At 53.8% G+C, this 24,326-nt stretch overlaps 7 protein-coding genes across 7 annotated transcripts; 4 read left to right on the top strand and 3 right to left on the bottom strand.

The window, feature by feature from the left end:
• Window positions 1-4,568: 4,568 nt before the first annotated feature.
• On the top strand, window positions 4,569-4,943 carry CGGC5_v013816 (uncharacterized protein; the record flags this gene model as incomplete). The annotated part of the gene is made up of 1 exon (XM_032027093.1): window positions 4,569-4,943. The coding sequence occupies one exon, from the start codon at window positions 4,569-4,571 to the stop codon at window positions 4,941-4,943; it is 375 nt and encodes a 124-aa protein (XP_031876494.1).
• A 247-nt stretch (window positions 4,944-5,190) lies between these two features.
• CGGC5_v013815 (mitochondrial 54S ribosomal protein uL2m) lies at window positions 5,191-6,482 on the bottom strand (the record flags this gene model as incomplete). The annotated part of the gene is made up of 4 exons (XM_032027094.1): window positions 5,191-5,295; window positions 5,358-5,431; window positions 5,498-5,979; window positions 6,376-6,482. 4 exons carry the CDS (start codon window positions 6,480-6,482, stop codon window positions 5,191-5,193), a joined length of 768 nt encoding a protein of 255 aa, XP_031876502.1.
• Window positions 6,483-6,621: 139 nt separating this feature from the next.
• Window positions 6,622-8,547, top strand: CGGC5_v013814 (uncharacterized protein; the record flags this gene model as incomplete). The annotated part of the gene is made up of 4 exons (XM_066152991.1): window positions 6,622-6,638; window positions 7,911-8,022; window positions 8,280-8,351; window positions 8,533-8,547. The coding sequence occupies 4 exons, from the start codon at window positions 6,622-6,624 to the stop codon at window positions 8,545-8,547; spliced, it is 216 nt and encodes a 71-aa protein (XP_066007803.1).
• A 33-nt stretch (window positions 8,548-8,580) lies between these two features.
• On the top strand, window positions 8,581-10,318 carry nimE (G2/mitotic-specific cyclin-B; the record flags this gene model as incomplete). Its single annotated transcript, XM_066152990.1, has 4 exons — window positions 8,581-8,592; window positions 8,697-9,935; window positions 10,002-10,140; window positions 10,191-10,318. The coding sequence occupies 4 exons, from the start codon at window positions 8,581-8,583 to the stop codon at window positions 10,316-10,318; spliced, it is 1,518 nt and encodes a 505-aa protein (XP_066007804.1).
• Window positions 10,319-11,503: 1,185 nt separating this feature from the next.
• Window positions 11,504-13,048, bottom strand: CGGC5_v013812 (Chitin deacetylase; the record flags this gene model as incomplete). The annotated part of the gene is made up of 7 exons (XM_032027098.1): window positions 11,504-11,852; window positions 11,910-11,950; window positions 12,005-12,055; window positions 12,118-12,175; window positions 12,235-12,550; window positions 12,607-12,626; window positions 12,678-13,048. The coding sequence occupies 7 exons, from the start codon at window positions 13,046-13,048 to the stop codon at window positions 11,504-11,506; spliced, it is 1,206 nt and encodes a 401-aa protein (XP_031876518.1).
• Window positions 13,049-16,847: 3,799 nt separating this feature from the next.
• Window positions 16,848-18,244, top strand: CGGC5_v013811 (putative lipid phosphate phosphatase 3; the record flags this gene model as incomplete). Its single annotated transcript, XM_032027099.1, has 2 exons — window positions 16,848-17,095; window positions 17,152-18,244. 2 exons carry the CDS (start codon window positions 16,848-16,850, stop codon window positions 18,242-18,244), a joined length of 1,341 nt encoding a protein of 446 aa, XP_031876517.1.
• Window positions 18,245-18,797: 553 nt separating this feature from the next.
• Window positions 18,798-23,876, bottom strand: ckb-2 (Casein kinase II subunit beta-2; the record flags this gene model as incomplete). Its single annotated transcript, XM_066152989.1, has 8 exons — window positions 18,798-18,816; window positions 18,869-18,890; window positions 18,955-19,387; window positions 19,476-19,721; window positions 19,946-20,209; window positions 20,503-21,171; window positions 21,239-23,419; window positions 23,496-23,876. The coding sequence occupies 8 exons, from the start codon at window positions 23,874-23,876 to the stop codon at window positions 18,798-18,800; spliced, it is 4,215 nt and encodes a 1,404-aa protein (XP_066007575.1).
• Between the last annotated feature and the right edge of the window lie 450 nt (window positions 23,877-24,326).

Raw genomic sequence — 24,326 nt, 5'->3', positions numbered from 1 at the left:
TACGAAGAGGAGCCACTTAGACTGACATTGGCAATCTCAAAGCGCCCTGAGCTCATATTTCAAGTTTTCGATTTGCGCCCGGCAATCAGGATCTAGCGCAGATGGTCAGGGCTATCCGACGCAAAGATTGTCGAGATTCCCAGTCTTTTGTGGTAGCCAAACTCAGTTCATGTCTTGTACGCAGAGGTCCCTTCTTTTCAAGCATCTACCGCTTAGACGTCGCGATCAGGCTTGGGAGGTGGAGTTGAGTTTCTCGTTCATCCGATGAATGACGAGAGCATCGAGGAAACGAAAGAAACTCTTTTTCGTCAAGAGTCTGAGTCAGTCGAAAATTTTGGCCGCGCAACGGCAGGCGAAGAAAGCCGGTCCAGTACCGAAAACGAATGCTGTGTTGTGATCTGCTGGAAGTGTGATGGCTTCAATTATGTAGTGACAATACGTTTTGTCCATCGTCAATATTCTCGGCCTTGTCTTGGCAGGCCTGGAGTATGGCAGGATGTTCTGCATAACCCGAAGATTGGGAGATGGAATGAGAGTGATTCGCTTTGGAGTTCTATCTCCAATCTACCTATCGTTGTCATGTGCCGTCTGGTGGCTTGACAAGAACGGGGGTACCCAGGTTCGAAGGTATCGCAGTTTTTGAGGCTAAAATGGCGGCGGATGATGCAATCGCAGCAGATGAGTGACTTTGTTATTGCTTCCACCTCGTCTGCGACAGTTGGAATACAATGAAATGGAACTGATACGACGGAATGGACACCGGGTTTGTTAATTTTCCGCGGGGAGTCGGGGAATTAGCCATGTCCAGGCCAATGGGAAGCAGTTCTCGTGTTCCTTCAGTCCTGTCTCATCTGTTCTGGTCTTGTCGCGGCTTCTCGATGCTCGGCTTTTTGCCGTTTCACGCTCACCGATGTTTCAAAATTGCCCCTCTCCTTGGTTTTTCCTTCTTGACTTCTCAATTCTCCCAAGCCAGCCCGTGTTGGTAGGCACTAAGGGACCCAGCGAAAGAGCAAAACCTCGGACGGATGGGCCGGTTGGGCAGGGGAACTGGATGAAGACAAGAAGTCGAGGAACGGCCGTTCGTTGCCGTCCCCAGGCCCCTATTTGCTCCACGGCTTTCTTTCCTCTTTGTGAAGGGGACGACGAGCCTGCCCCTGGACAAGAGTAGGTAGGAGGGCGTACGCGCCTATGTTTTGGCGGGTGATGGTCCACTGGCGATAAGGTGCTGCGATAGACTGCGATCAGGGAATGGAAGAGACCTTGGAGCGCAGTTTGACAAGTGTGACGGTGTTTGTGATTCTGTACGTAGCTCCGGCCGCCTCGTCAAGCTAATCTCAGCTGGCTCTGGGCACCATCCACCACCTGGTGCGGTCTGCTCTTTGATCTTGACCTGGTCATGTCATTTCTTTTCGGCACCCGACAATATTGATTCCATCTAAGCCTTCATTTTAATGAACAAGATGTAGTGTGTAAATTGGTGGCCTCTGTCTCCCGTAGATGATGACGACCATATTTTTGGTAACGACTGAATGGGCCGCTCCCGGGCTGGTCCCGGTTCACGAAAAAGGCAGAGAGTTTCCAGAAGGCTTCGAAGCCCACAGCACATTGATAGGACGTGGGCAGTTGGCACGAACGCCTCGCGGCGTTGCGTGTTGCGCAACGCAACGCAACCGCAACCGCAACCGCAACGTGCTCTTGCGCAAGGGTCCGCAGTGCGTTATGCAACGGCCATCGTCAAGTCTCAACTTGTCAGACACCTTGCCTTTAGTAGCGCTGGTAATGGCCGATGTGTGGCACAGTCGGGGCTGTCTCGGCCGTTGCCGGCGTCAGCCATCCGTCAGCCATCCGTCAAGCATGGCATCGGCAATTTCTTTGGCGGGTGCCCTTGAAACAGCCGTGCGTTCTTTGTCCCCAACCAAGCCTGAAAGTAGGGTGCGAATACAGACAGGTAGGAGCCGCTCAGCAGAGGGGTTTCAGACGTACGTGGTGATGTCTAGTGTAGGACGGGAGATGGTCCCTTGGCTTTACCTTAAGCAAGATAAGATACTTGTCTGCGCTGTCACGTCGTCAGTGGCAGTGGGTAAAACCTCTGTGCTGCTGGCTGCAAGAGGAACCAAGACGAGATTTCGTGGGATCCGTAGCTGCCTCCAGCGCCGCCCTAGCCCGCGATCCGACACAGAGTACCCTGGAAAGCGTGTTTTGGAGCCCCTGTCCTGGTGCGAGTGCAACCCCAACGACGATCACACAATGCAGCCTGCTACAGAATTCAGACTGCTCTCCTCTCCTCGCCTCTCCTCTGCTCTGCTCTGCACCGACCCCCTAGGCATTCATCTTCCTCTAGGTAGTTAGTTCTCTTGCAGTACGAGGAGACGGAACAGGTACATACCTACTGTAGATGGTCTGGATGAACGTGCTGCCTGGCAATGAACGAATCCAGGCGGCTCCTGCTGTGCATCGTTCTGGGTGCAGCTGACGCACGGCGCTGCGTGTCCGATGTTTACTCGGGAAAATAGCTCTGCCATCGTCATCATCGCGGCAAGAAAAGGGGGGATGTGGCAAAAAGTTGAGATGCGGTCAGGCAAAGGGCTGGACCTCTGGAGTGCCCAGGAGGCCTATTTCTGCCGACCTTGGCAATCACAAGGCTGATGGTCAACTGAGGTTCCTGTCCGTATCGTGTCCGATCTGTCGAGCCCATCGAGCAAGGCAAGGTGGTGTGTGTTGACGGCATAGCCAATGTACTAAGTATGCACATCATCTCACCTTTCGTTGGGCTTCTACAAGATTTCCAGAGTCTATTCTGCTCCTTGTACTAAGCAGTACTAGGCGCTACCGTCACTCGCAGCTAACCCTCTTCTCCATCCCCGATTTCCAACGTCTCCTGCCTTTCTGCGTCGTCTGAACAACACGCCATCCGCCCTTCCCAGGTTGCCATCTGCCTCGAGGTATCGGTGTCCCTGTCAGACCATCGCCCCAAAGATCCCCGCAAGCTGCAATGCAATTGCCCAAAGAGGCAGAGTCCAGAGACTCTCACTCGCATTGATCCCGCCTGCGTCAACCCCCTGACGAACCCGCTTCTCCACGTAGTGCCTCACAACGTACTAAGGGCCTCCCACCTCCCACCTCCATACCCCTGCTCCCTTCGTTCCCTCTGCCACTTCGCTTCGTCTGCGATTGATTCCTAACCAGGGGCCATTTGCCCGTCACTGCACTATACTGCGTTTTTAATTCTTCGCCCTAGAAGTCAGTCTCGATATAACCTCTTGCAATCCGCCTCTGTCCCTTCTCTAGTCATCGGTCCGTCATTCCTGCCCAACTCGATTCAGTCTCGCCGTCGGCCTCCACTCCTCCGGTGGTTGACTCCTGAACATTCCATGTCTCCTTGGAGTCACCAGTCCCGCCTCTAACCGATCTACATTCTCGTCACTCGCTCGACTACTCGTTTCCGTCACAGGCTGCGCCTTTTCTTCAAATCGCATACTCATACGCAAGTAACCTGGGCGTTTTGCTCGTTGTCTCATCAAAAAACGGTCCAACGTCCCGTACGGAACCATCAACACGCTCCGCCGCCCACCTACACTCCCCCCCCACCCCAGAAAAGAATATACCAAGAGCTGTATAAGAGAATCTTCAACATGCAATCCTCTCGCCTCCAATCCATTACCTCTCGCTTCTCTCCGAGATCTTTGCGAACCTCCTTTCGCCGGTCATCCTCCGCTTCATCTCGTGCGAGCAGCGATCGAGGCTCGTATGCCACAACATCATCGTCTCCTGTAAGCACAATCAACAGCATTGTCTTCCGTCAACCCTCGATGCTCGATCTCGAAGAGGAACGAAGGAGCTTTGGCAGCGAGCTCAGTATTCTTGAACCCCGCCCTGCCATGTACATGGGCAGCGTGGAGGAGCGTATGGGCTCTCTCTAGGGTGGGTGGAAGTCACGCCAATTGCAACGCCATATTATGAGTGGAAGTCAAATGGGAAACGGCACTTTTCTTGTCATGAGTCTCGATGTTGCGGGTTGGGCTTGGGCTAGACGAGAACCCAGGTGGTGGGCTTGGGTAAAGGCGCAAAAGGAGTTCAGGTTTGATCGCAGAAGGGTTGTCCAGAGTTGACATGTCCCCCCCCTTTTTTTTTTCCCTTTTTCTTTTTCTTTTTCTCCTCCATTGAGGCCAGTTACAGAATTGGTGCACAGAATTGTGAGAATCATCCTCAGTTGAGACGACCATAGCAACGGTTTGGCTTGTAAAGGGGCGCGATCTGCACAGGGCGCAGCCGAAGGGACCTTCGTGAGATACTTTCGTCTGAAATGAAAGCGGCCAATCATTCGTATTTCAATGCTCTCCGCCATCGGTGAATGCCAGCCAGTGAATATAGATGTGCTGGCCCTGACGTGTTTGCAAATCACTCCGCTAGCCATGTGTCTGTTGTGTCGCAGACTCATAAGTTGGGCTAAATCACAAAAAGACCAGAACCTGAATGTGGACCATTTGTTACCATGAGGCTATATGCGACATCACATCTTCCAGAACCAATACATCCCCAAGACCCTCGCTCGAGAGACTCCGAACAAAATGCCACAGGATAATGCAGTTGGTCCAAATCTGGTTCCAAGAAAGTTCTGGCTTTTGGTGGGCGGGAATACTCTATCGCCGCCTCCGACTTGGAACCGCCTGTTTACCATGACGGAAGAGCGAAACAAGGCAGAACGGAACAAGAAGATTGAGGAGAGAGAATTCCAAGCTGCAGCGAAGAAGGCCAAGGCAGAGCTCGAAGCTACCAAACAGGCGTACAAAGAGGAATACGGAGGCGGCTTGGCAGGTTGGAAACAACGGAGGCGCATGGCGGAAGGAGCTGAGGTCGGCCAAAAAGAGGACGATACTGGCCGCGGGGTGCAACGGACTAACAACCCCGATGCTGGAGAGACCGGACTCGAAACGTCCGCCTAAATGCCCGCAAATTCTATGCCGGTCATTTGCTGTATTATGAGCAGCTACAATAACCCAAGGAACTGGCCGAGAACAAAGTCGTTAGAATAAAGTGGTGGTACAAGGCAGTGGCACCACCGCGAACAGCTCTATGATACAAATACTATCGCTTACATTTACAACACAGAGATCAAGCTCACCTTCAATATGCTAGACACCAGCGCTCGTGGTTCCTCACAGGCTGTGACCGACAACGAATGTTCCCAGATTAAGCCGAGCTCTTGTCCCTCCTCTTGCCCATGTTGCGGGCTCTGGGTTCGACAACCCATTTGTTGAAGTTGTGCTTGCGACGGGTTTTGAAACCTCCCTTGGCCTGTGTCCCAAACTATTTAGCAAACTGTAAAGTCGACGGCCAAAGATCGACAGACTACTCACCAGAGTGCCCCATGGACTTGTTGGGTGGCGATTTCCTTTGGACTTTCCACGACCACCTCCATGAGGATGGTCAACTGCAAAGCCATGTATGTCAGCAAATCTAGCAGCATGGCTTCGTCAAGAACCACAGCACGACTCACCAGAGTTCATAGCAACACCACGGACCGTCGGGCGAATGTTGAGCCAACGACTTCTTCCCGCCTTACCCAGTTGTCGGTACTGGTGATGCGGGTTGCTGGCGACTCCAATTGTCGCGCAGGCATCCTTGCTGACTCTGCGGATTTCACCACTTTGGAGGCGAACGTTGACATACTTGCCCGTCATGACCCTGGTTCCGTCGTCCTTGGTCTCCTCCTCCTTGGACACAACAATCGCGTATGTGCCCGCGCTCCGGCAAAAGACTGCCCCGCCTTTGGCTTTGGAGCCAACGTTGAAGACGACAGTTCCAATCGGTATCATATGCATGGGTAAACAATTGCCTCTCCACGCAGTCTTGGCGGCCAGAATACCGGGATCAACTACACCACCCATGGCGTCGAGAAGGTCTTGGGGAATGCCAGCACGGTAACTGTGAACAACATCGCCGGCCCGCATGCCTTCAGAAGCTACTATGTAGCTCTTCCTGCCGGTGGATTGGTTTGTTAGCAATGCAATATGAGCACTGCGGCCAGGATCATGCTCAATGCGTTCAACGAGATGCGGGCCTGGTTGCCGGCGTTCGAAGTCGACAGTGCGTATCCTCCTCTTGGCGCCACCTCCGCGATGTCTAACGGTGATTTTCCCAGAAGAGTTGCGTCCTCCCTTTCCATGTCCTTTCTTCGGAAAGGTCAGGGGCAGGAAAGGGCGGCCCTTCCACAAGTGGTCGTTGATAGGGCGCTTCAAATGTCGCACACCGGGGGTTCGTGGCTTGTAGGTGCGCATAACAGCAGAATCGTTGGTCGACTTCTCGGACGCAGTGGGACCAGCGAACGTACTCGCAGGCTGCCTAGGTTTCTCGGAAGCAGGCGTTTCTGCAGACCTTTTGACGGTGGCATATTGTCTTACGAGCATAGCACGGAAGGCTGGCGAGCTCAGAAGACCGAAGTGGCCTCTCTGTGCCGACAGAATCATACGTGGCGCAGGCATGTTGTCGGGGATTCGGGTTCCAAGGTTTGGTGATCGCCGTCGCTTCAATGATCAAGTTCTGGTTGATATTTCAGAGGCCGGTCAGCGCGACATGGTCGCAGAAAGCGCAGGCAAGGAGTAGGTTGGGATGGCGAACAAAATGTCCAGAGACGCCAAGTGAGTGACCGATAGAACTCAGAACCCCCTCGCAGATATCGAAGGTGACTTCTCTGCGTAGCGTCGCTTTGCGTGGGCGGGAAAATGGCTTCGTCTCCTCCGAGCAGACGGCGCCGGGCTACAGTGCAGATTTCGAGATTTGGAGATAAATTCTGCCGGCGCCGCATGAGCTTCAGCCACGTTGTGCTGGTGGGGCCGACTGGCGTGGCACAGCAGACTGACTAAGCGTGGCGTTGGCGGATTCAGGAGAGCTTGAGGTGACCTAAGGTACCAGACACTGGACCGCCCACCAGACTGCGCGACGGGACGCCTCGACACGACGCGGTGGTGGAGGAGCGGGGTCGCCAGTCAAGCGTGACTATCTTGCAACGCAGGGTACCTAGGTAACCTAATGGTGTATGTACATAGTGCGTAGGCAGGTGCCTCAGGTACATAGGTAGGTAAGGTCGGCCATTAGGTAGCGTACAGCCAATAAGGCAGTGGTTGCTCTGCGGTTGTCAGTGTTGATTGCTATTGTGACCGGGGTGCGGCCCCAGTGCTCATCCGTAGTGTCTTTTATTTTTTCCTCTCCTGTGCTGCATCCCGTCCCACCTGGCCCTCGCGCGCAGCCCCGAAGAGAGACGGGGCAGTCAGTCGCGTCGGGTTCCTGCTCGTTTCCATTGGCAGACAGCACCGCGGTCTTCCCTCCCCAGACCAGACGTTCCTCATAAGCCTCGACCACCGCTATCACTATCTCCGACCCGACTGCCTTACAGATACCTTGAACTTCGAGGATCGTCTTCATCTCGACTGCGCCAAACCAGACCCGGAGCTTTCACCTTCGGTCCAAACCGCAATATCAAAAGTTCAAGTTCAAGTCACCGTTACCAGCTGCCCCAAACCATCCTGCTCATCATCATCATCACCATCATCATCATCACCATTCCTCTCATCAACAGCCAACGCCTCAACTCACCCTAGGCTCTCTCATCAGATACAACACGCGTCCTCACTCATCGTTTTGGCCGTCTGTTTGTCCTTTGCCTTCCACCAAACGAGGAACCAGTCCAGCCTACTCTCCTCACCTCCAACCCGCCTCACGCGCATCACCAATTCACACCGTCCACCTATTCTGATTCACTCAGGCTGCTTACTAGCTTCCATCTGGGCAGCATATCTTGCACCGCTCTCCGCAACACACAAAGAGACTTCATTCCCCAGTGTCCATCCAGCAACTCACAGCAGCAATTGCGACAACCTCCACTCCGTTATCCGGCACCCGTCACGACAAAGACGCGACTGCCTTAACCGAGAGTCGAGAAGCCACTCCCTGTCCGTCGTTCGCGCCTCCGCTACTGTGGTGACCAGAACCCAGACCAGGGTCACCGCGAGCCGCGATCCAAAGGTACGTACCCCCAGCACCCCGTTCTCAATACCCACTACATACCACATCACGTCCTCTGTTCCCACTACCTCAGCAAAAACACACATCACAATCCATCTTTCCACCTCTTCCCACATAAACAACCTCTTTTCCCCCAAGTCCAATCTCTTAATTCACCTCCCAACTTCGAGACACCCTACCGATACCTACCCTCGATCCCTCTGGTCGCCGATTCTCTGCCAATTGGCCTCGTCGACGCGACTAATTTTCCCCCATAGCCATCCGTGTTTGGTCGACCCAGAGCAAACCCTTTGCTCGCGTTCGAGTCGCCCGTCATCATCATTCCCAAGGTGCGCATGTCTCGACCCTCGTTCCTCTCTCCGGCCACTGCCTCCACCTCCTCCTCCAAGAGTTATCCCATAACCCTTCGTGGCGCTCATCATTTCATTATCCTGTCTTTCTGCCTTGGGGCTTACCTCAGTGGCGGCTCAGTCCTCATCGACGCGTCTGGTGCTGACCATATTGACCCAGACTCTTACATCGTAAATCACCCACCATTTTCAGCAACCAGTTGACGAAATGCCTCCCGCCGTGAGTTCTACCCGCACCTGCCGCCTTCTTCCTTCTGGTAGTCTTGGAGACTCCAACTCTGGGCAGCCCCATTGCGTCGCCATCTGGCTTACCATCCCCTTTAGCAACCCCGTCCGACGCGTGCAACACGCCTCGTGTCAAACGAGAATGACGAGAACAGTGGCTCAATGCGAATGACGCGTGCCAAGGCGGCCGCGTTGAGTGTTGATGAGCTTACTGTCGCCGGAAAGCCTACGAAGAAGTCCGCGGCCACCACAAACACTGCAGCCACTGCAGGGAAGCGCAGTGCTCTCGGCGATGTGAGCAACGTCAAAAACGCAGATGCGGTTGAGAGAAAGAAGGCCACCGGCAAGGTGGGCCTCGTGTCGAAGGCTGCTCAGCCCACCGGTGTCACCAAGAACCAGTCTCGTTCGACCGCAACCAGAGCTGCCCTGCAGCCCAAGGAGGCCAACAAGAAGGCCGAGCCGAAGCGTGGCGCCCCAGGATCAGGCGTTGTCAAGCGGCGAGTCAACGCGATGGCGCAGCCAGCTCCCAAGGATGCCAATGTTGATGATGGTGAGCCCCGCCGCAAGAAGCACCATACTGCCCAGTCCGAAAAGTCGAGACCCAAACCCGAACCTGAGGCTGCTCCCGTCAAACGTTCTGCTCAAGAGCCAGAGTCATCCAACACCACGAGAGACGCCCAGGTCGACCTGGTCGAGTATCCCGAGGGAGTAAAGAATCTGGACGAGGAGGATCTGGACGACCCTCTGATGGTTGCCGAATATGCCAACGAAATTTTCGAGTATCTCCGTGATCTGGAGTGCAATTCCATTCCCAACCCGAACTACATGGAGCATCAAGACGATTTGGAGTGGAAGACACGCGGGATTCTCGTCGACTGGTTGATTGAGGTTCACACTCGTTTCCACCTGCTCCCCGAGACTCTGTTCCTTGCCATCAACATCATCGACCGTTTCCTCTCTGAGAAGGTTGTACAGCTGGACCGCCTGCAGCTTGTCGGCATCACCGCCATGTTCATTGCCTCAAAGTACGAGGAGGTTCTGTCACCTCACGTCGCCAACTTCCGCCACGTCGCGGATGACGGATTCAGTGAGGCCGAGATTCTCAGTGCTGAGCGTTTTGTTCTCGGCACTTTAAACTATGACCTGAGCTACCCCAACCCCATGAACTTCCTGCGTCGCATCAGCAAGGCAGACAACTACGACATCCAGTGCCGTACTATTGGCAAGTATCTCATGGAGATCAGCCTTCTTGATCACCGTTTTATGGCTTATCGTCCGAGTCACGTTGCGGCCGGTGCTATGTACCTGGCCCGCCTGATTCTTGACCGTGGTGACTGGGTATGTTCAGACAACACTACAATTCCTCACTAGGGTTTTTTTCTTTTTGTACTTACCCTTTCCCAGGACGACACCATCGCATTCTATGCTGGGTACAACGAGGAGGAGATTGAGCCGGTAGTTCGCCTCATGGTCGACTACCTTGCGCGTCCTGTCGTTCACGAAGCCTTCTTCAAGAAGTATGCCAGCAAGAAGTTTCTCAAGGGTAATTGCGCCGCACCTGCTTTGTCTGGTTCGCAAACTAACGTGGAGTAGCCTCGATCCTTACGCGTCAATGGGCCAAGAAGAGTGCCCCGCACTTTGGTATCGTCGACACCCATCTCTCTCTGGACCAAATTTCCGCCCGGGATGGTGACTACCCCGAGGATGATGATGACTACTAGCGACATGCGCGATTTTCGAGCCTCGGAACAGGTTCTGATTTCACAGGATACCCTGGACCAGGGCAGTTGGATGAGCATCAGCGTTTACGGCCACTGTTACGAATGCATAGATCGACGACCAGCACTTTGGTAGTGCATCAATCCACGTCGTCCTCTCGTCGCGCTCCTCCAAACTCAACAAACCTATAGCAACAATACGCGCGCGGGCTTCTGGGGCGGATGATTGGTCTTTATTACTTGTTTTGTCTGGGTCACATTGTTCAGACTCATTGTCAGATACTAGCAGCTGTTTTGTGCTGCTATTTATTGTCGGTTATACATTTTCCAGTGCATTGGGGTCTTCGTGCTCTTGTCTCACGAATGGCGCATGGAGTCAGAGGTCAAGGATATCACGAAGCGGACGGTTTGGCTGGAGTTCGTTGACCCTTGTCTTTCCAGTGGGCTGGTAAGGCATGGGATTCTTTGGTGTTGTGTTTTCAGGCGAAGCCAGCCTGTCGGCAGGGCGTCTCGCTTCATCGCATCTGAAGTTCGGAGGTGTTATGGAAGATGGCCCTGGAGGGAAGGGCCCCAATCGCAATGGGTCGTAAATGGAAGCTGGGGGATGAGCGAGGGCTATCGTGCAAAAATTGTACATACATCTGTTCGGAGAATGCTTGGTTCAGGGAAGGGTCACTAAATGCATCGCGTTTTTTTTTTCTTGGTTCAAGACAAGCGGGCCTTGAAGATGCGAAGGCGATCGACTCCGTCAACGGGAGAATCCGCTAATCGTCGAGCCTCGCAACGATCCATGCTCAAACGTGATCCTCGCCTTGAACGATGTTTGTGCGCAAATGCTCTGTGTATATGTTATGCGCGACGTTGTTTTGACTCTGGACCCTCCCGGGAACCACGCAACGCTTCAACGCACATGACACAGCAATTCCGACAACCTGGAAATATTCTTGTGGGTAGATGGGTAAACGTCTCGGCACAAGGTACTTCGAGCCTGCAAGTCGTCTAGTTGTTGGAGTGGAACTGCTGTGAGTGTGTCTATCGCGACGTGCGAGTGGCATGCACCCGCATACGGATAACCAACAAATTCTCGAACCGTTGTATATCGATTACCATTAGTTTACACTACGTTACACTACTCAACATCGGTGGTTTAACAACGAACCACATCCATGAGGCATCATTAATCCTTCCTCAAGCGCCGAGAGTGGTGCGGGTGTCGGCGCGGTACCAGTTTGTCTTAGGATCTCCGAGACAGTCGCCAAGGGTAACCATTTGCTTACCCTGGAACTTCTGAAGCATATACTCTGTAAGGTTGTACACCGTCTGCTGATGGATGTCATGGCCAATGACGAGAAAGTTGTCGCTGGGAGCGGGCTTGGCGGCTATGGCCTGGTCGACGATTGTCTTGGACTGGGCAATCTCTGTTGGGCTATCGTGAAGGTAGTCTTGGGTGTCCAGGTCGAAATAGATGACAGAGTAGCCCAGTGCAGCCATATCATCCTCGCAGCCGCACTCGGCATTGCATGAGGAGAAAGGAGGCCTGGGAGAAGACGAGGTCAGGGAAATCATCCACAATCGCAAAACACCAGCAACTTACCTCATGTAGGTAGGGAAGACACCAATGATGTTACGCAGAGCCTGCGGCAAATACGGTCAGCTTACGAATTCATCCTCATATGACGTAGAACAAACCATTTCCAGCTTGTACATCTCATCCTTGCGCTGCGCCGAAGTGATGTTGCACTGCCAAAAGAAGTCTTGTCAGTATGACAATTGGGCGGGGAGGGTATAGGTAGAGCAGTTACCAAATCAGCATGAGACCATGTATGACTGGCAATCTGATGACCCTCGCTGTACATTCTCCTATTATACTAGATGAGTAATAAGCTAACAACGAGAGGGATACCGAATTGTCTGCCTACTTGATGATGTTCGCCCAAGGCAGGGTCATATTGTCGATCTTGCCCTTGGCGTTGTTGTTACCTGTGACCATGAAGGTCGCCGAAGCATTGTACCGTTTGAGGAGATCCAGAAGATCAGAGGTGTACTTGTCCGGACCATCGTCGAAAGTCAGAGCAACATCTCCTGGGTTCACACAGCTGTAAACCCCAGGACCCCCATACGCGACTTGACCAAGCTGGGGACGGGCGATGCTGGAGGTGTTTTGACCAGAAGGGACTTGGTTAGCATCGCATGCCGGCCCAAACTGGAATAGGCAGTCCGGGGCTCTGCAGTAGTCTTGAAACATTGTTAAGTTAGGTGTCATTTCCATTTAACATCGGTGTTGTTCTCACCCGGGCCCGTTCCACAGTATCTAGCAGCAAGGTTAGCCATAAGAAGCCCCAAGGATATAGTCATCACTAACCCAGCAGCGGAGCAGCATTCGTTTGATGCGCAACTTGCGTTTCCGTTGTCGGGACCACATTGCGTGTTGCCCGCAGACCCATCACCGCCGTCTCCGCCGGCCGGTGGGCTGCCGTCCTGCGTGCAAGTGCCGAACTGGCCCTGGCAGCCGTTGGAAGTCAGGCAGTAGTCGTCGGTGCTACCACACCATCCATTCACGGAGCAGCATGGAAGGTCCGTTGGACAAGAGAATGCGGACGGGTTGCCTCCATTGCCAGTTGTTCCGCATGTGTTGTCTGGGGACACGGCTCTAGAGAGAAGAAAAGATGGCGAGGCGACAATCCCTAACGGCAGTGCCAGAGCAAGCACGAGGAACTCGAGTGTGGACGTCATCCTTTGCTAGAAAGAGCGGTAATGATAGCCAAGAAACAGAACGAATGCCAAGGCTGATGATATAGCGAGTGAAAGCTGCGATCTGGGATACTTGTCAAAATCAGCCAAGAAACGCGGCGGCTTCGCCGGCTTATATGGGTTGAGAAAAACGCCCAAAGAATAAGGAAATGTAGATCGACAGGCCGATGAGCCGGAAGAAGCTTTGAGAAGGAAGAGGATGAGGTGGTATTTTGGTCATGGCGGCGCAAAGGGGGTCAATGTTTGAGAATCAGTTAGATGCTAGGTCAAGCTTAGAATCAAGCTTAGCACGACTACCACATCGTATACGGCTGAGGCGTTCCCAGAGTTTCGAAGGGCTCCAATTCCGCAAAGACCGCTGGCGCCGTCGCCAGAGGTTGGGGCTAAAGGGAGAATCAGGATGGATGGGCGGGAACTGAGTGGGTATGGAGACGGCTAGCGGATGCTCCCTCGGAGGACCGTGTGCACAGGTCCAAGCCATGCATGACCAATGCTACTATGCCTTTTTCTTCTTTCGCTGTGCTTTCTTCTGTACGCCTCGGCTGCATCGAGACTTTGGACTATTCGGGCAAAATCGCGTTTGGATCATGACCACAGCAAAGAATACCAAGTAGTACCAGAAAACATCTCCAAGGCCGGAAGGCGAGAACATGGTTGGCTGTTCAGAACGCCGAGTCGAAAACCGATGAGCAAGCATATTGCAGACGTGAGACGATATGATGTTAGTTGGGCGACCGGTTGAGCGGTAAAAAAATCACGGATGAGGATCAACGGCGCTGTGGGAACTTTGTGCTTTGTCTGGGCTGACGGTGGCTTCTGCAACAATCAGGCAGAGGAATTGTCAGGTGGCCAATTCGGCTTTACGGCACAAAGACGAGGTTCGGGACATGAATAATACAATGTTCCCAAGCCCGACGTAAACAGGGCTACAAGTTGCCAACTCAGCGGGTCATGAAAATGGTCGTCAGGGAGATTCATTCGTAATGGATAGCGGAGCGGAAGAGCGTGCTGGGCTGTTGTCCGCACACCGGGCGGGGCCGAGCGCGCCGGGTCCGCGTCTTGCCCCGGGAGTAAGGTAGGTATGGTTAAGTCGAAAAGCCCAATGTTCTGCGGCCGTGAAGTCGCCGGAGCGGCCCCCTCGCAGTTGGGTATGTACGGAGCCATGGCGAATCGGAGAATTCTTTGCCACCTGCGTTACCGCTCGTGGCGGGTGGTCTCAAACAAGGACCTCACAAGGAACCGCTTTTTTTTTTTTTTTTTTTTTTTAAGTCTCCTCGAATAAAATCAATTTCACCTCCCAGTGGCGTATGATTGGACGGACTTACTTGCCAGGGTCTGAATGGCCATTTGCGGTTGTGTAAAGGATGATTGGGGGTTCGGCTCTTCAGTCGTCAACGAAAGGGGACGGATAATGAATGATGGGGAAAACAGCGTGGAGATGTCGTCTGACGCATGACATGAATGCCAAGCCGATGGAAAGGGGATGACTTGGTGATAGACACGGACCTGTAGCATTGGAAGGAGGCCGAGGGAAAGGAGAAGCAGCAGCAGATAAGGGCGCTAGATGTAGTAGTCTGGCTAATTCTTCGTCACCACCATGACTGCGCCCACGTCCGTCATACCTCGAAGGGCGTAGTGTGCGAGCAGGCGATTGCGCCTCGTACGGTGAGTCGTTGCAGAGTCCGAAACAGCCGTGGCATCGTATGTATAGTGCCGGGCTTGCTTGTTGTTGCAACAGCTCTCCGTTTAATTACCAGTATCCGTACAAAAGCATGTACATTGCTGACGTCAATGCCAAGAAGAACTACTGTAACATGAGATGACTTGAAGTCGGGAGGAATGCAGCATAGGAAGGTTTACAGACGTTCGGTGTGGGCACGTATCCGAGAGTGAGTGTGGGTGCTGTCTGTTGCGATGGCAGGCGCACGAGGGATGCTCTGTTATGCAACGTGAAATATGCACATATTTCACTGTACATACATAGTGTCCTAATGCCTTCAGACGAAGACTCGGTCGCTCTTCCGGACGACTGATGAGACTGAGAATTGGGATCGGTCGCAGATTGAGGCAAGTGAAGCTGACGAGCCGCTTGGCACAGTCAGAAGTGACAGGATCTGTGTCTCTTCTTCTCCACGGCCAAGAGCCAAGCCACCCTGGGCCCAGGCGAGCCAACCAACCATACGAATACCTATCCGTACATTAACCTCCTTAGGTATCCATACCTCACCTGGGTCGTGGTGCCTAGGTACAGATAGGTATCCGTAGAGAGGTAGGTCGTGCTGCTAACATGGACGGCACTTTTGCGGGGCATGTGCCTAAAGCCCCCTCAGTGTCCCCCCCCCCAGGCGGGGGCCTCTTCACTGGTTGCACGAAACAGGCTCCCTCAGGCGCCTTCTCAAACACGGCGACTCGACTCGACTGCCGTCTTGCCGGTCTGGGCTGTTTCTCTGGGTCAAATGTGTGGATGTCAACGGTCCTCGGGTTCCGATGGTGATGATGATAAAAATGAAGACAGCATCAGCCCAAACGGGTCGCCGGTCTAAGGGCGTACTCAGCTGCCCCCCCCCCCCCCCCCCCCCCCCCCCCTTCTCCCCGAGTCCAGACGACATGTCCGCAGGTAGCTGGCATTGTGGAGGTCCCTTCGTGTACGTGTCTACGAAATATTTCACGCGTAAAACTGATGGCAGCTCCTCAGACCCTGCATTTGCAAGTCAGCAACCATTGGAAAGTTTGGGAAGCGCATACATCCAATGTACGGATGAACTTGGCACGGCAAGGCTGGGCTGGGCTGTCTGTTTGACACGTCGTGCCGCAGCAGTTGAAGGGTTGGAAAGAAGGCAGCACCTTGCCAGATTTTCTAAAGATAAAAAGGATTGGCGACGGTGCTCGAGGGCGCGAAGGCGCGGATGTACGGATGAGCCCTGCTGGCGACCTGGAGGTGTCTTAAACTACCTTGAGGTACATGGCCGGCACTGCCACGCGACTGCTTACTACATCTGTCGCGCAGCGTGCGGTGCGTGCCGCCGATTGTTTAAGGGTGGTCGCACTCCGAGTCTCCGACCTCCTACCTTCAGGTTCTCTGCCTCCCGTCATTCTTGCCCATCCCTTTCTGGATTGTGTGCTACATATGTAGTATCGCATCTCTGGGCGAGTTCCGCTTGCCTTCTTGTCTCTTCCATACCACACAACAGAGGGGCCAACCCTCTGTAACACGAAACATATCCCCTGCCCTGCCCTGCCCGCCCATTGCATCCTTGCTGGACCCGTGCCGAACAGCATCCCAGGCACAAAGTTCCACTGAGGTTTCTCCTCCAGGTCTCTCGACCATTGCCCGCCATCGAGCGTGTCTCGCTTTCTCTGGGCGCGCAGCAAAGGGTTCCTCTTCGCGTCTAAACTTGCACTCCTCCTCCCTCCTGCTTGAGTTCTTCCCCCCCCCCGGCGCTGTGGTCCCTCCGCCACCAGCCATCCCAACATTTTCAGCTCGCCTGCACCGCATCCGCATCCGCATCCGCGCCCGCCTTGCCGCCCTCAAGCTGCACGCCTTGTCCACCCAAACATCTCGATTGCGCTTGTGCGGATCCCTTCCCCATTCCCATCCCACTCCCATACCCAGCACTTCAAACTCTCTTTCATCTTTCCCTTATTCGTACCAAAGAGACCTAGACTAAAGAGGGCCTCAGGTACCTTCCCTAACTCCCTCTGGGTTCACCTGAAGTAGCTTGGACCCCCATCCGGATGACCTTCTCGACTTTCCTTCACTACTTCTACTCTTCGTCCCCTCATGTCCACTTCCATTCCCCTCGCAAACCTCTCGCCCTCGTCGAGGCCGTCATACTACAAGATGCCCGAGTCACCTACACCGTATGAGAGGCGCTCACTGCGTTCGCCCCGTTCCCATTGGACTCCCTCCTTGATCGGCTCCTATGTGTTCGATTGGTTCGTCTTGCTCGTCGTTGCTGGCATTGGCGGTGTATTGGGAATCGTGACTCCAAACAAACGCCCCTTCTCAGTCCTCGATCCCAACATCTCGTAAGAATCCTTGGCCTCGTCTTCTCTACTTCCGCTCGTACTAACCTACCCACAAGCTTTCCCTTCACCGAGCACGAAACCGTCCCAATGTGGCTCGCCGCTATCTGCGCCGTTCTCGTCCCCATCATCATCATCGCCATCGTCTGCCTCGTTCTTGTTCCCGGAAATACGATTCCTAAGGGCACACCAAACGCTCTCATCTGGAAGCGCAAGTTGTGGGAATTACACGTCGGCTGGCTCGGGCTCGCGTTGGCTATGTGCGGTGCTTGGTTCATCACGAATGGCATGAAGAACATGTTCGGAAAGCCTCGACCCGATCTGCTTTCCCGCTGTCGGCCTGATCTGGAAAACTTCGCCAAGTACGTTGTTGGCGGTACCAATGCCAGCATCACCGGCCTTACTGGCGCAGCTGGCTTTGGACAGCTCGTATCCGCAGACATTTGCACAAATACCGACAAGCACACACTCGACGATGGCTTCCGAAGCTACCCCTCCGGTCACTCTAGCTCTGCCGCCGCCGGTTTGATTTACCTATCGCTCTTTCTCGCCAGTAAATTTGCCGTCACCTTGCCATTTGTTGCTACCAACAGCGACGCTTCGTCACACTCGGCTTTTCCTTCTCGCCTCCAGAAATCGAGCTCTGATTACGAGGAAGTGCGATCGGGCGAGGGAGGCTCTCTCAACCCTGACACGTCAGCTGTCGCCAGAAACCTTGCCGAGCACAACAAGATCGTAACAGCTGTCCGCCGCCAGGCTGCCGCGCCCCCTATCTACCTCTTGACGATTGTCGTCCTCCCTTGGTTCGGATCCATTTTCATCGCAGGGTCTCGCTGGTTCGACTTCCGGCATCATGGCTTCGACATCTTGTTTGGCTACCTCATTGGCGTCTTCACTTCTATCTTCGCTTTTCGCTACTATCATCTTCCCATCCGCCAGGGTGCCGGATGGGCTTGGGGTCCTCGCAGCCATGACAAGGCGTGGTGGTCCGGGGTTGGCTCCTACAGCTATGCGACAGAGAAAGGCGACTTCATTCGGTCGGGCGATGAGGAGGAGGCATACATGTCGCGACCTGTTGGCCAGGCGACATCCACGCAATACGTTGGCAAGCCTGCATCAAATGATGGCTCTGGCCCTGAAAACAGGTTCTGATTGAAATTATTTTCTCATGGGTGAAAAGGCGGGCACGCGGGATCCATTGCGCTTTCCGCCCGGCATATTGGGCATGATTGGAGTTACACGGTATACCACCCGCTACATGAGCTCGGCGGCGGTATTGGTCTTTTTTCTTTTTTCTTTTTTCAGGGCCCGGTGTGGCATACAGATACGACCGGTTATGGAATAGACTCGTGAATGAAAAGAATACCTACCTTACCTACCTTTGGAAGTATCCCCTACTGCATGCCGGATGTGATAACGTTGACTACCTGTGCATCGGCAAGCGCACGACGCTCTCCCACTCTCTGCGAAGCCATACACTTGCAACACATGCAAGGTTATGCTCTTCTTTTTGAGGCATGCCGATCCTCTTGACACTAGAGGTACTCTTCCTGCGTTGCGTGGAGATGCCAATCCGAGAAGCGACTGCGCTACTGCCTCACCTGATCGGGCCACGAAGACAGGCAGTAAAATAAAGCATGAAAATACCGTTATGTCATTATCCCATGGGCCAAATCTATCGACGCGAGAGAAAAACGTAAGGGCCTTATGTGAGTAGAGCCCGCCTAGTGCTTGGCCGTCAGTGGCTTATCCACGAGCCCCTCGACCGTCACGTACGCTGGAAAGGCACCGTCAGCCCCTTGACGTGATCACTGGCTCGTCATTTCAAGCTACGGTAACACCGTCGTTGCCACCCACCGCACGATTATCGACACCCTCAAATTCGACATCATCATCGTCATCCAGAACATCATCGTCGCGGAACCCGCTATCCACCTCCATCTTCCGCAGGCGACGGCGCATCTCGTCCTTCTTCTGGTGTTGCCATCGAATCAGCGCAGCCGAGGCGTGAACTTTGAAGCCGTACACTCGGGGGACGTAACGCTCGACACTTTTGGTGGGGATCAGGGCTGGGTAGGCCTGAAAGATGATATTGTGGAAGGAGGTGCCAAAGTATGCACCATCAATGGCCGCATGACGCGACGATTTGGGGTTGTAGATGTCTTCGCAGCGGGCACAGTAGAGCTTGACCGGCTTCAGGTTTGGGACGTCGGAGAGACCCATGGGCAGGAGCGGGTGGGAGTGGCACATGACGCGTGGACATTTGCCAAAGTCCGCCTTCTTGTACTTCTCGAGCTTCATATTTTTCTCACGTCAGCGATGTCTGCCAGGCGGCCAAGGAGCTGTCCTCGCTGAACAGGTCCGTTAGAGTAGGCAAGCATACCATCTTAGCAAGACCCCTCGTTGTGACGATGAACCGGGCATGGACGAGGCCATACAAGTGACGGGCCGACTTCTCGATTGTCTCTCTCATTTCGTCATCGCAGTCGAGATCGAAGACATCGGTAATGAGATCGAGCGCATATTGATAGTATTGAACTTCCGTGTTCAGTCCCGTCAGGTTGAAGCGGTCTGTAAGATAGTCCTCGTCGATTTCGCAGAAGTACTCATTTCCGCGAGAAGATATGAACTATTCGAAAGCTAGCAGTTAGCAGACGTGCTCTTGCGAATGGTGGCTGCGCTGGTATTGCGACGATGGATGACGTTGATCGTGCGGCCATCCAAGTCGCGCGTGTGCGCGCAAGTATGTTGCAGTCCATGCCAACCTCATCCAGCCCTTCGACCCAACAGAAAGAAATTCTGACGCCGTCCGTTCTTTGACGAGAAAGGAGAATCGTAGGTGAGGTCACTTACCCAATCGCGCCAATAGCTCGTATAGTCGCTATCCGACTCGCTGCCAAAGTCGTCCATCATACTGAAGAAGGTGCGCTTTGTGCGTGACAAGCTTTCAGAGCATGGCCAGGCTGAGATGTTGCAGTGACTAGTCGCCGTGTCGATCTGTGGACTGGCAGTCGGTTCGGTGATGGGTGTTGAAGTGGAAATGGTTGGTCGACTGCAAAGGTCTTTCGTCGGGCGTTGATTGACGCCGGTTCTCTGAGGTGTGTTCCATGTTCCCATCTGCAGGGCAACGCGGTTAGCGGGGCCCGGTGCGGTCAGGGAGGGGGCGGGGGTTGCCATCGGTACGTACCTGCGGCTGTCTTCCTTCGACTCAATAAGTAGGATATGGCAATTTGACGATGGCTTAGATACACTGTTGGAAAACAACTGGGAATTCAACTTTGCGCATGATAGGATAATCATCTTGATATTTGGCAGCGAGCATGCGAACATGCGAGCCCAGGCCGGATTCTCATGTATTTGGCGTTAATATTTCAACGCCCGTCGGAGCTAAAACTCGCAGCATCGCTAACCGATTGGCCTTCCGACTCTATATCATCACTCTGCTCTGCATACTTGAGCCCTAAGCCGTTCATGGCTCTATTACCAGGAACCGGAACACCCAGCCTCGTCATCATCCCAGATGAATTCTGGTCGTTCCTTATGGTTATGTTGACACCCTCCATCGCCTCACGGAGAGAGTCGCCTGTTTCGTCCATGGCCGCCAGAAAGCGTGCCAACTCTTTACACAATTCCCAATCGCCCTCCTTCATCGCTCTCGACAACAGCCGGACTGTTTGCTCCGAGGCAGAGCCAAGGTCATCCAGAGTGTGCAGAATGATCAGATAGCCTCCGGCGGTTTTGAGAGATCCTCGCTGAAGCGACTCCTCAAAAAGCTCTTGGACTGGGGGGAGATACGCGAATAGCGTCCGCCATTGCCTAACCTCGGTTTTTCTCGTGCACTGCACAACGATATCAAGATACTGCTTGAATGACGATAGCAACGATAGCACACGCGGGAGGATCGCTTCTTCTGGGGTTGGCCCAGAATCTACCTCGTCATCTAGGACTTTATGGAGCAAGACCTCTAAAGCGTGTGCAAAATATTCCAGGTTTTGATACTGCTCCGATAACTTGACTGCGTCTACAGCATGGTTCTCAGTCAACAGGAAACGCAGAATGTCCGGTAAGAAGAGGTGTGTCTATTCAAATCATCAGCGTACGCGTTTTTTTCCTTTTCTTTTTTGGTTAGATCATGGGTGGACAAACCCGGATGGTAAAGCGGAAGAAGGAGAAGCTGATATCCCTTCGTTGCACAAGATCTGCTTCAACGCCAAGGACGATGCCTTTCCCAAGTAGAGTCGAAAGAGGGTAAAAGTCTAACGGAACTGAGATTGTTTTCGGCAACTCTCGAGACGCCTCGCTCGATGCTGCCCGGAGCACCTCTTGCACATCAGGCCAGAGCTTGAACTCTTGGCCATCGAACACCCAGAGGGAGTTACGCAAAGACAAGTCACTGCCCGCAGACGCAAGCTCTTCGGAGCGCATGACAGTGGTGTCGAAGTGAGGCTGGTCTCTCATGCTCACGTGGAACTCCACGTTTTGAGCAATGACCTTCATGTCGTATTTGAGATGCCCGTCGTGATTTAACGATGGCTGTAGCAAAACCAGCTTAGCATCAACTAAAAACAGAACCGACGCCACTGCAACATCTTGCGACGGGTCTCCATCAATCAGTTGGCTATCTGGCAAGATCCAGCTGAGACCGCGTACTCTGGCAGGTGACCGCACAATCCCATGAAATGCGATCTGTCCTAGCTGCACCAGTCTTATGGAACCGCCGCCCGAAGGCGCAAAGATAAAGTGGTATAGTAAGTTCTCGTATGTGTAGACGAGAAGCGAATCTTCCCCCGAGGAGGCCACCAGGACTACGGGAGCTGGCAGCTGCTGGGTATGCAACACAAGTGAACTGTCCAGAGCTGTTTCTCTCGAATAGAGGCGGAGCTCGTGGGACTTGTTCGCCTCGATTGCAGCCACCAGTATATGTTGGTACCAGCACATACTGCCCCTGACCTGGAACTCATTTTCCATGGCCTCATTGACGAATGTCTTCCAACGACCACTGTTGACGCTGTAATGGGCCAGGCCGCGCCGTCCAGCTACCGCCACGTACCGACCATCTGGTGAAATGACTGTATGGCGAATGGGCCATTGCTGAAGCAAATACGACGGAGGCACTTTGGTCGTGTGCCACAGATGCGGCTCGGCCGAAATGCTCGCGAGATCTGGCAAATCGTATCCGCGGTAGATCATAACGTTCGTGTTGGTCTGCAGTACTGTGCGTAGGAGGTTGGCCGCGTTGTAACAACTGACCACGGCACTCCTGGCCATTTCTAGTACCCAGATTGCTTCGTGGCGACGATTAGTGATCAGAAGATCGGTGCCACTACCGAGCCAAACGGCATCGCCCACGCCAGCAATCCAGTCTTCCCCGTTGGACTCAACTACGGCTTCGTGCGTGCCAAAGCTGTGACTGCCCGGTTTCCCGTAGACACTCCAGGTAGCCCACCCGCTCTCAAAACCGGCAAATAAGCAGTAGCCATCGGGAGAGTAGCTCAAAGTGGTCAGTGAGCCGCACACTGTCGACGACACAGGCAATGTATGGGCGTGGGACGGTGGTATGTTGCCAGCATAATCTCGGGCAGAATAGACACGTATACCACCGTCGGCGCATCCAACAGCAATCAAAGAAAACCGGGCGTTGACGACTGCTCGTTTGGCGTATTCCGCAGGTCCATGTGGCGTATGAAAGCAGTAGCCCTTGAATAACTTTTTTGGGTCGGTTTCCTGAGAGTCTGGCTCAGATAGCTCCTTTGAGTTCAACCGCTGCACTGCATAAACCTTGCCGTCGCTCGTAATCCAAGTCGAGAGGTTCATGGGTCGGTCGTGGGTCATTTCCAAAATCGTAATCTTCTTCTCCAACCATCCCATTCGACTTATTATTTCCGTCTTTGTCTGGCTGCCACTGTGATCTGGAGTCCACCGGATGCATTGGATAGCTGCGGGCTTTCGTGTGGCCACAACCAGCTCGTCGTCCAAAGCCAGCGCGCTTTCAATGCCGGCGTCGACTTTGATGACCATCCTAAAGCGGACACTTACGTCGCGAACTCCTTGACCCTCACCGGGACCCCACAGAATTTGATCTGGCGCCGTGCTTCCAGGGCCCCCATGGTGATTTTGGCGACGTCGCTGAACATTTGCATAGCTCGGAAAATAAGGCTTGTAAACTTGAGCCTCGGAGTCTGTTGCAAGGGAGTATGTGATGAGGTAGCCCAAGGTCGTCCGAACGACAAGAATGGCTGAGTCGGGTCGCAACAGTAGATCCACGTTCTCACCGTATGTCGAAAGAGAAGTTTCAGAGCGGACGACGACGGCAAGTATCACTGTAGGCTTGGATGGTGTCAGCATGGCTCGCCAAATGAAGAGGTGTCGCTGGAAGAAGCCACTACAGGGCAGGCAGACGAACCTTGGCTTGCCATATTGTTATGGACGTCGAGGTTATCACAGCGAATAGCTGACCACCACGAGAGATGCGCAGAGCAAGAACAGGGTCTTTCAGAGGAATGTTGTTGCTGAGGCGTGGCGATGAATGCCAATTGTTTGGGTCATGGGCGTCGTCATCAACTGACTGGATGGCGGGTGTCATTGGTGTCAGCGGGGTGGCAAGCTCAACCTCGTCATATTGCGGTGTTGATCGAGTATTCAGGTTTGACGATGGAGAGGAATCGCTTCGCGACCGGCTGTCGAAGGGGCTGGGTAGGCCATCGTGGGAGACAACTAGGTTGAATGCAGGACCAGACCTGCTGCTCGTGGCGAAAATTCTGGGGGTCCCTATGGGCCAATACATTTCGACGAGGTCCTAAGTCGATAGTTTCTGTGTTCGCTGCAGCGTTGCCGTTGCAATGGCAGTGTGTCGTCGGGAGCGAATGGGTACGCGGAGGCCGGGCCGGGGTACAGGTTTCCTTTTTCGCACTCCAGACAGACACTGCTCTGATCATGGCCGCTGCTAGATTCAATCAAGAAGCCTCATTTGCTGACAGGGGCTTATGCGACATTGAAGTCCTACCATGTGCTGTGCAGCGCGAGCGAGAAACAGGGAGGGACGCGAGAAGATGGTGTCGAGAATACGGTGAGGTCGGCGGCCGTCAAGTGTCATGGTAGGTGGTTTTGGGAGCCGACGGAGCTTGCAAGATCGCCGCCAACGTTGGGGGCTGCCGAAACAATGGAGCTCCCACCTGGTTGACCCACAGTGCACCACTCCATCAGGTACCCTCCTCACCGTGTGAAGGTTTCCATA

The sequence above is a fragment of the Colletotrichum fructicola genome (genome assembly GCF_000319635.2).
Source record: "Colletotrichum fructicola Nara gc5 chromosome Unknown KSG_Nara_v1_contig08, whole genome shotgun sequence".
NCBI classification, from domain to species: domain Eukaryota; kingdom Fungi; phylum Ascomycota; class Sordariomycetes; order Glomerellales; family Glomerellaceae; genus Colletotrichum; species Colletotrichum fructicola.
Note: the sequence above shows the minus strand (reverse complement) of the source record. Positions and strands in the feature narration are given on the sequence as shown.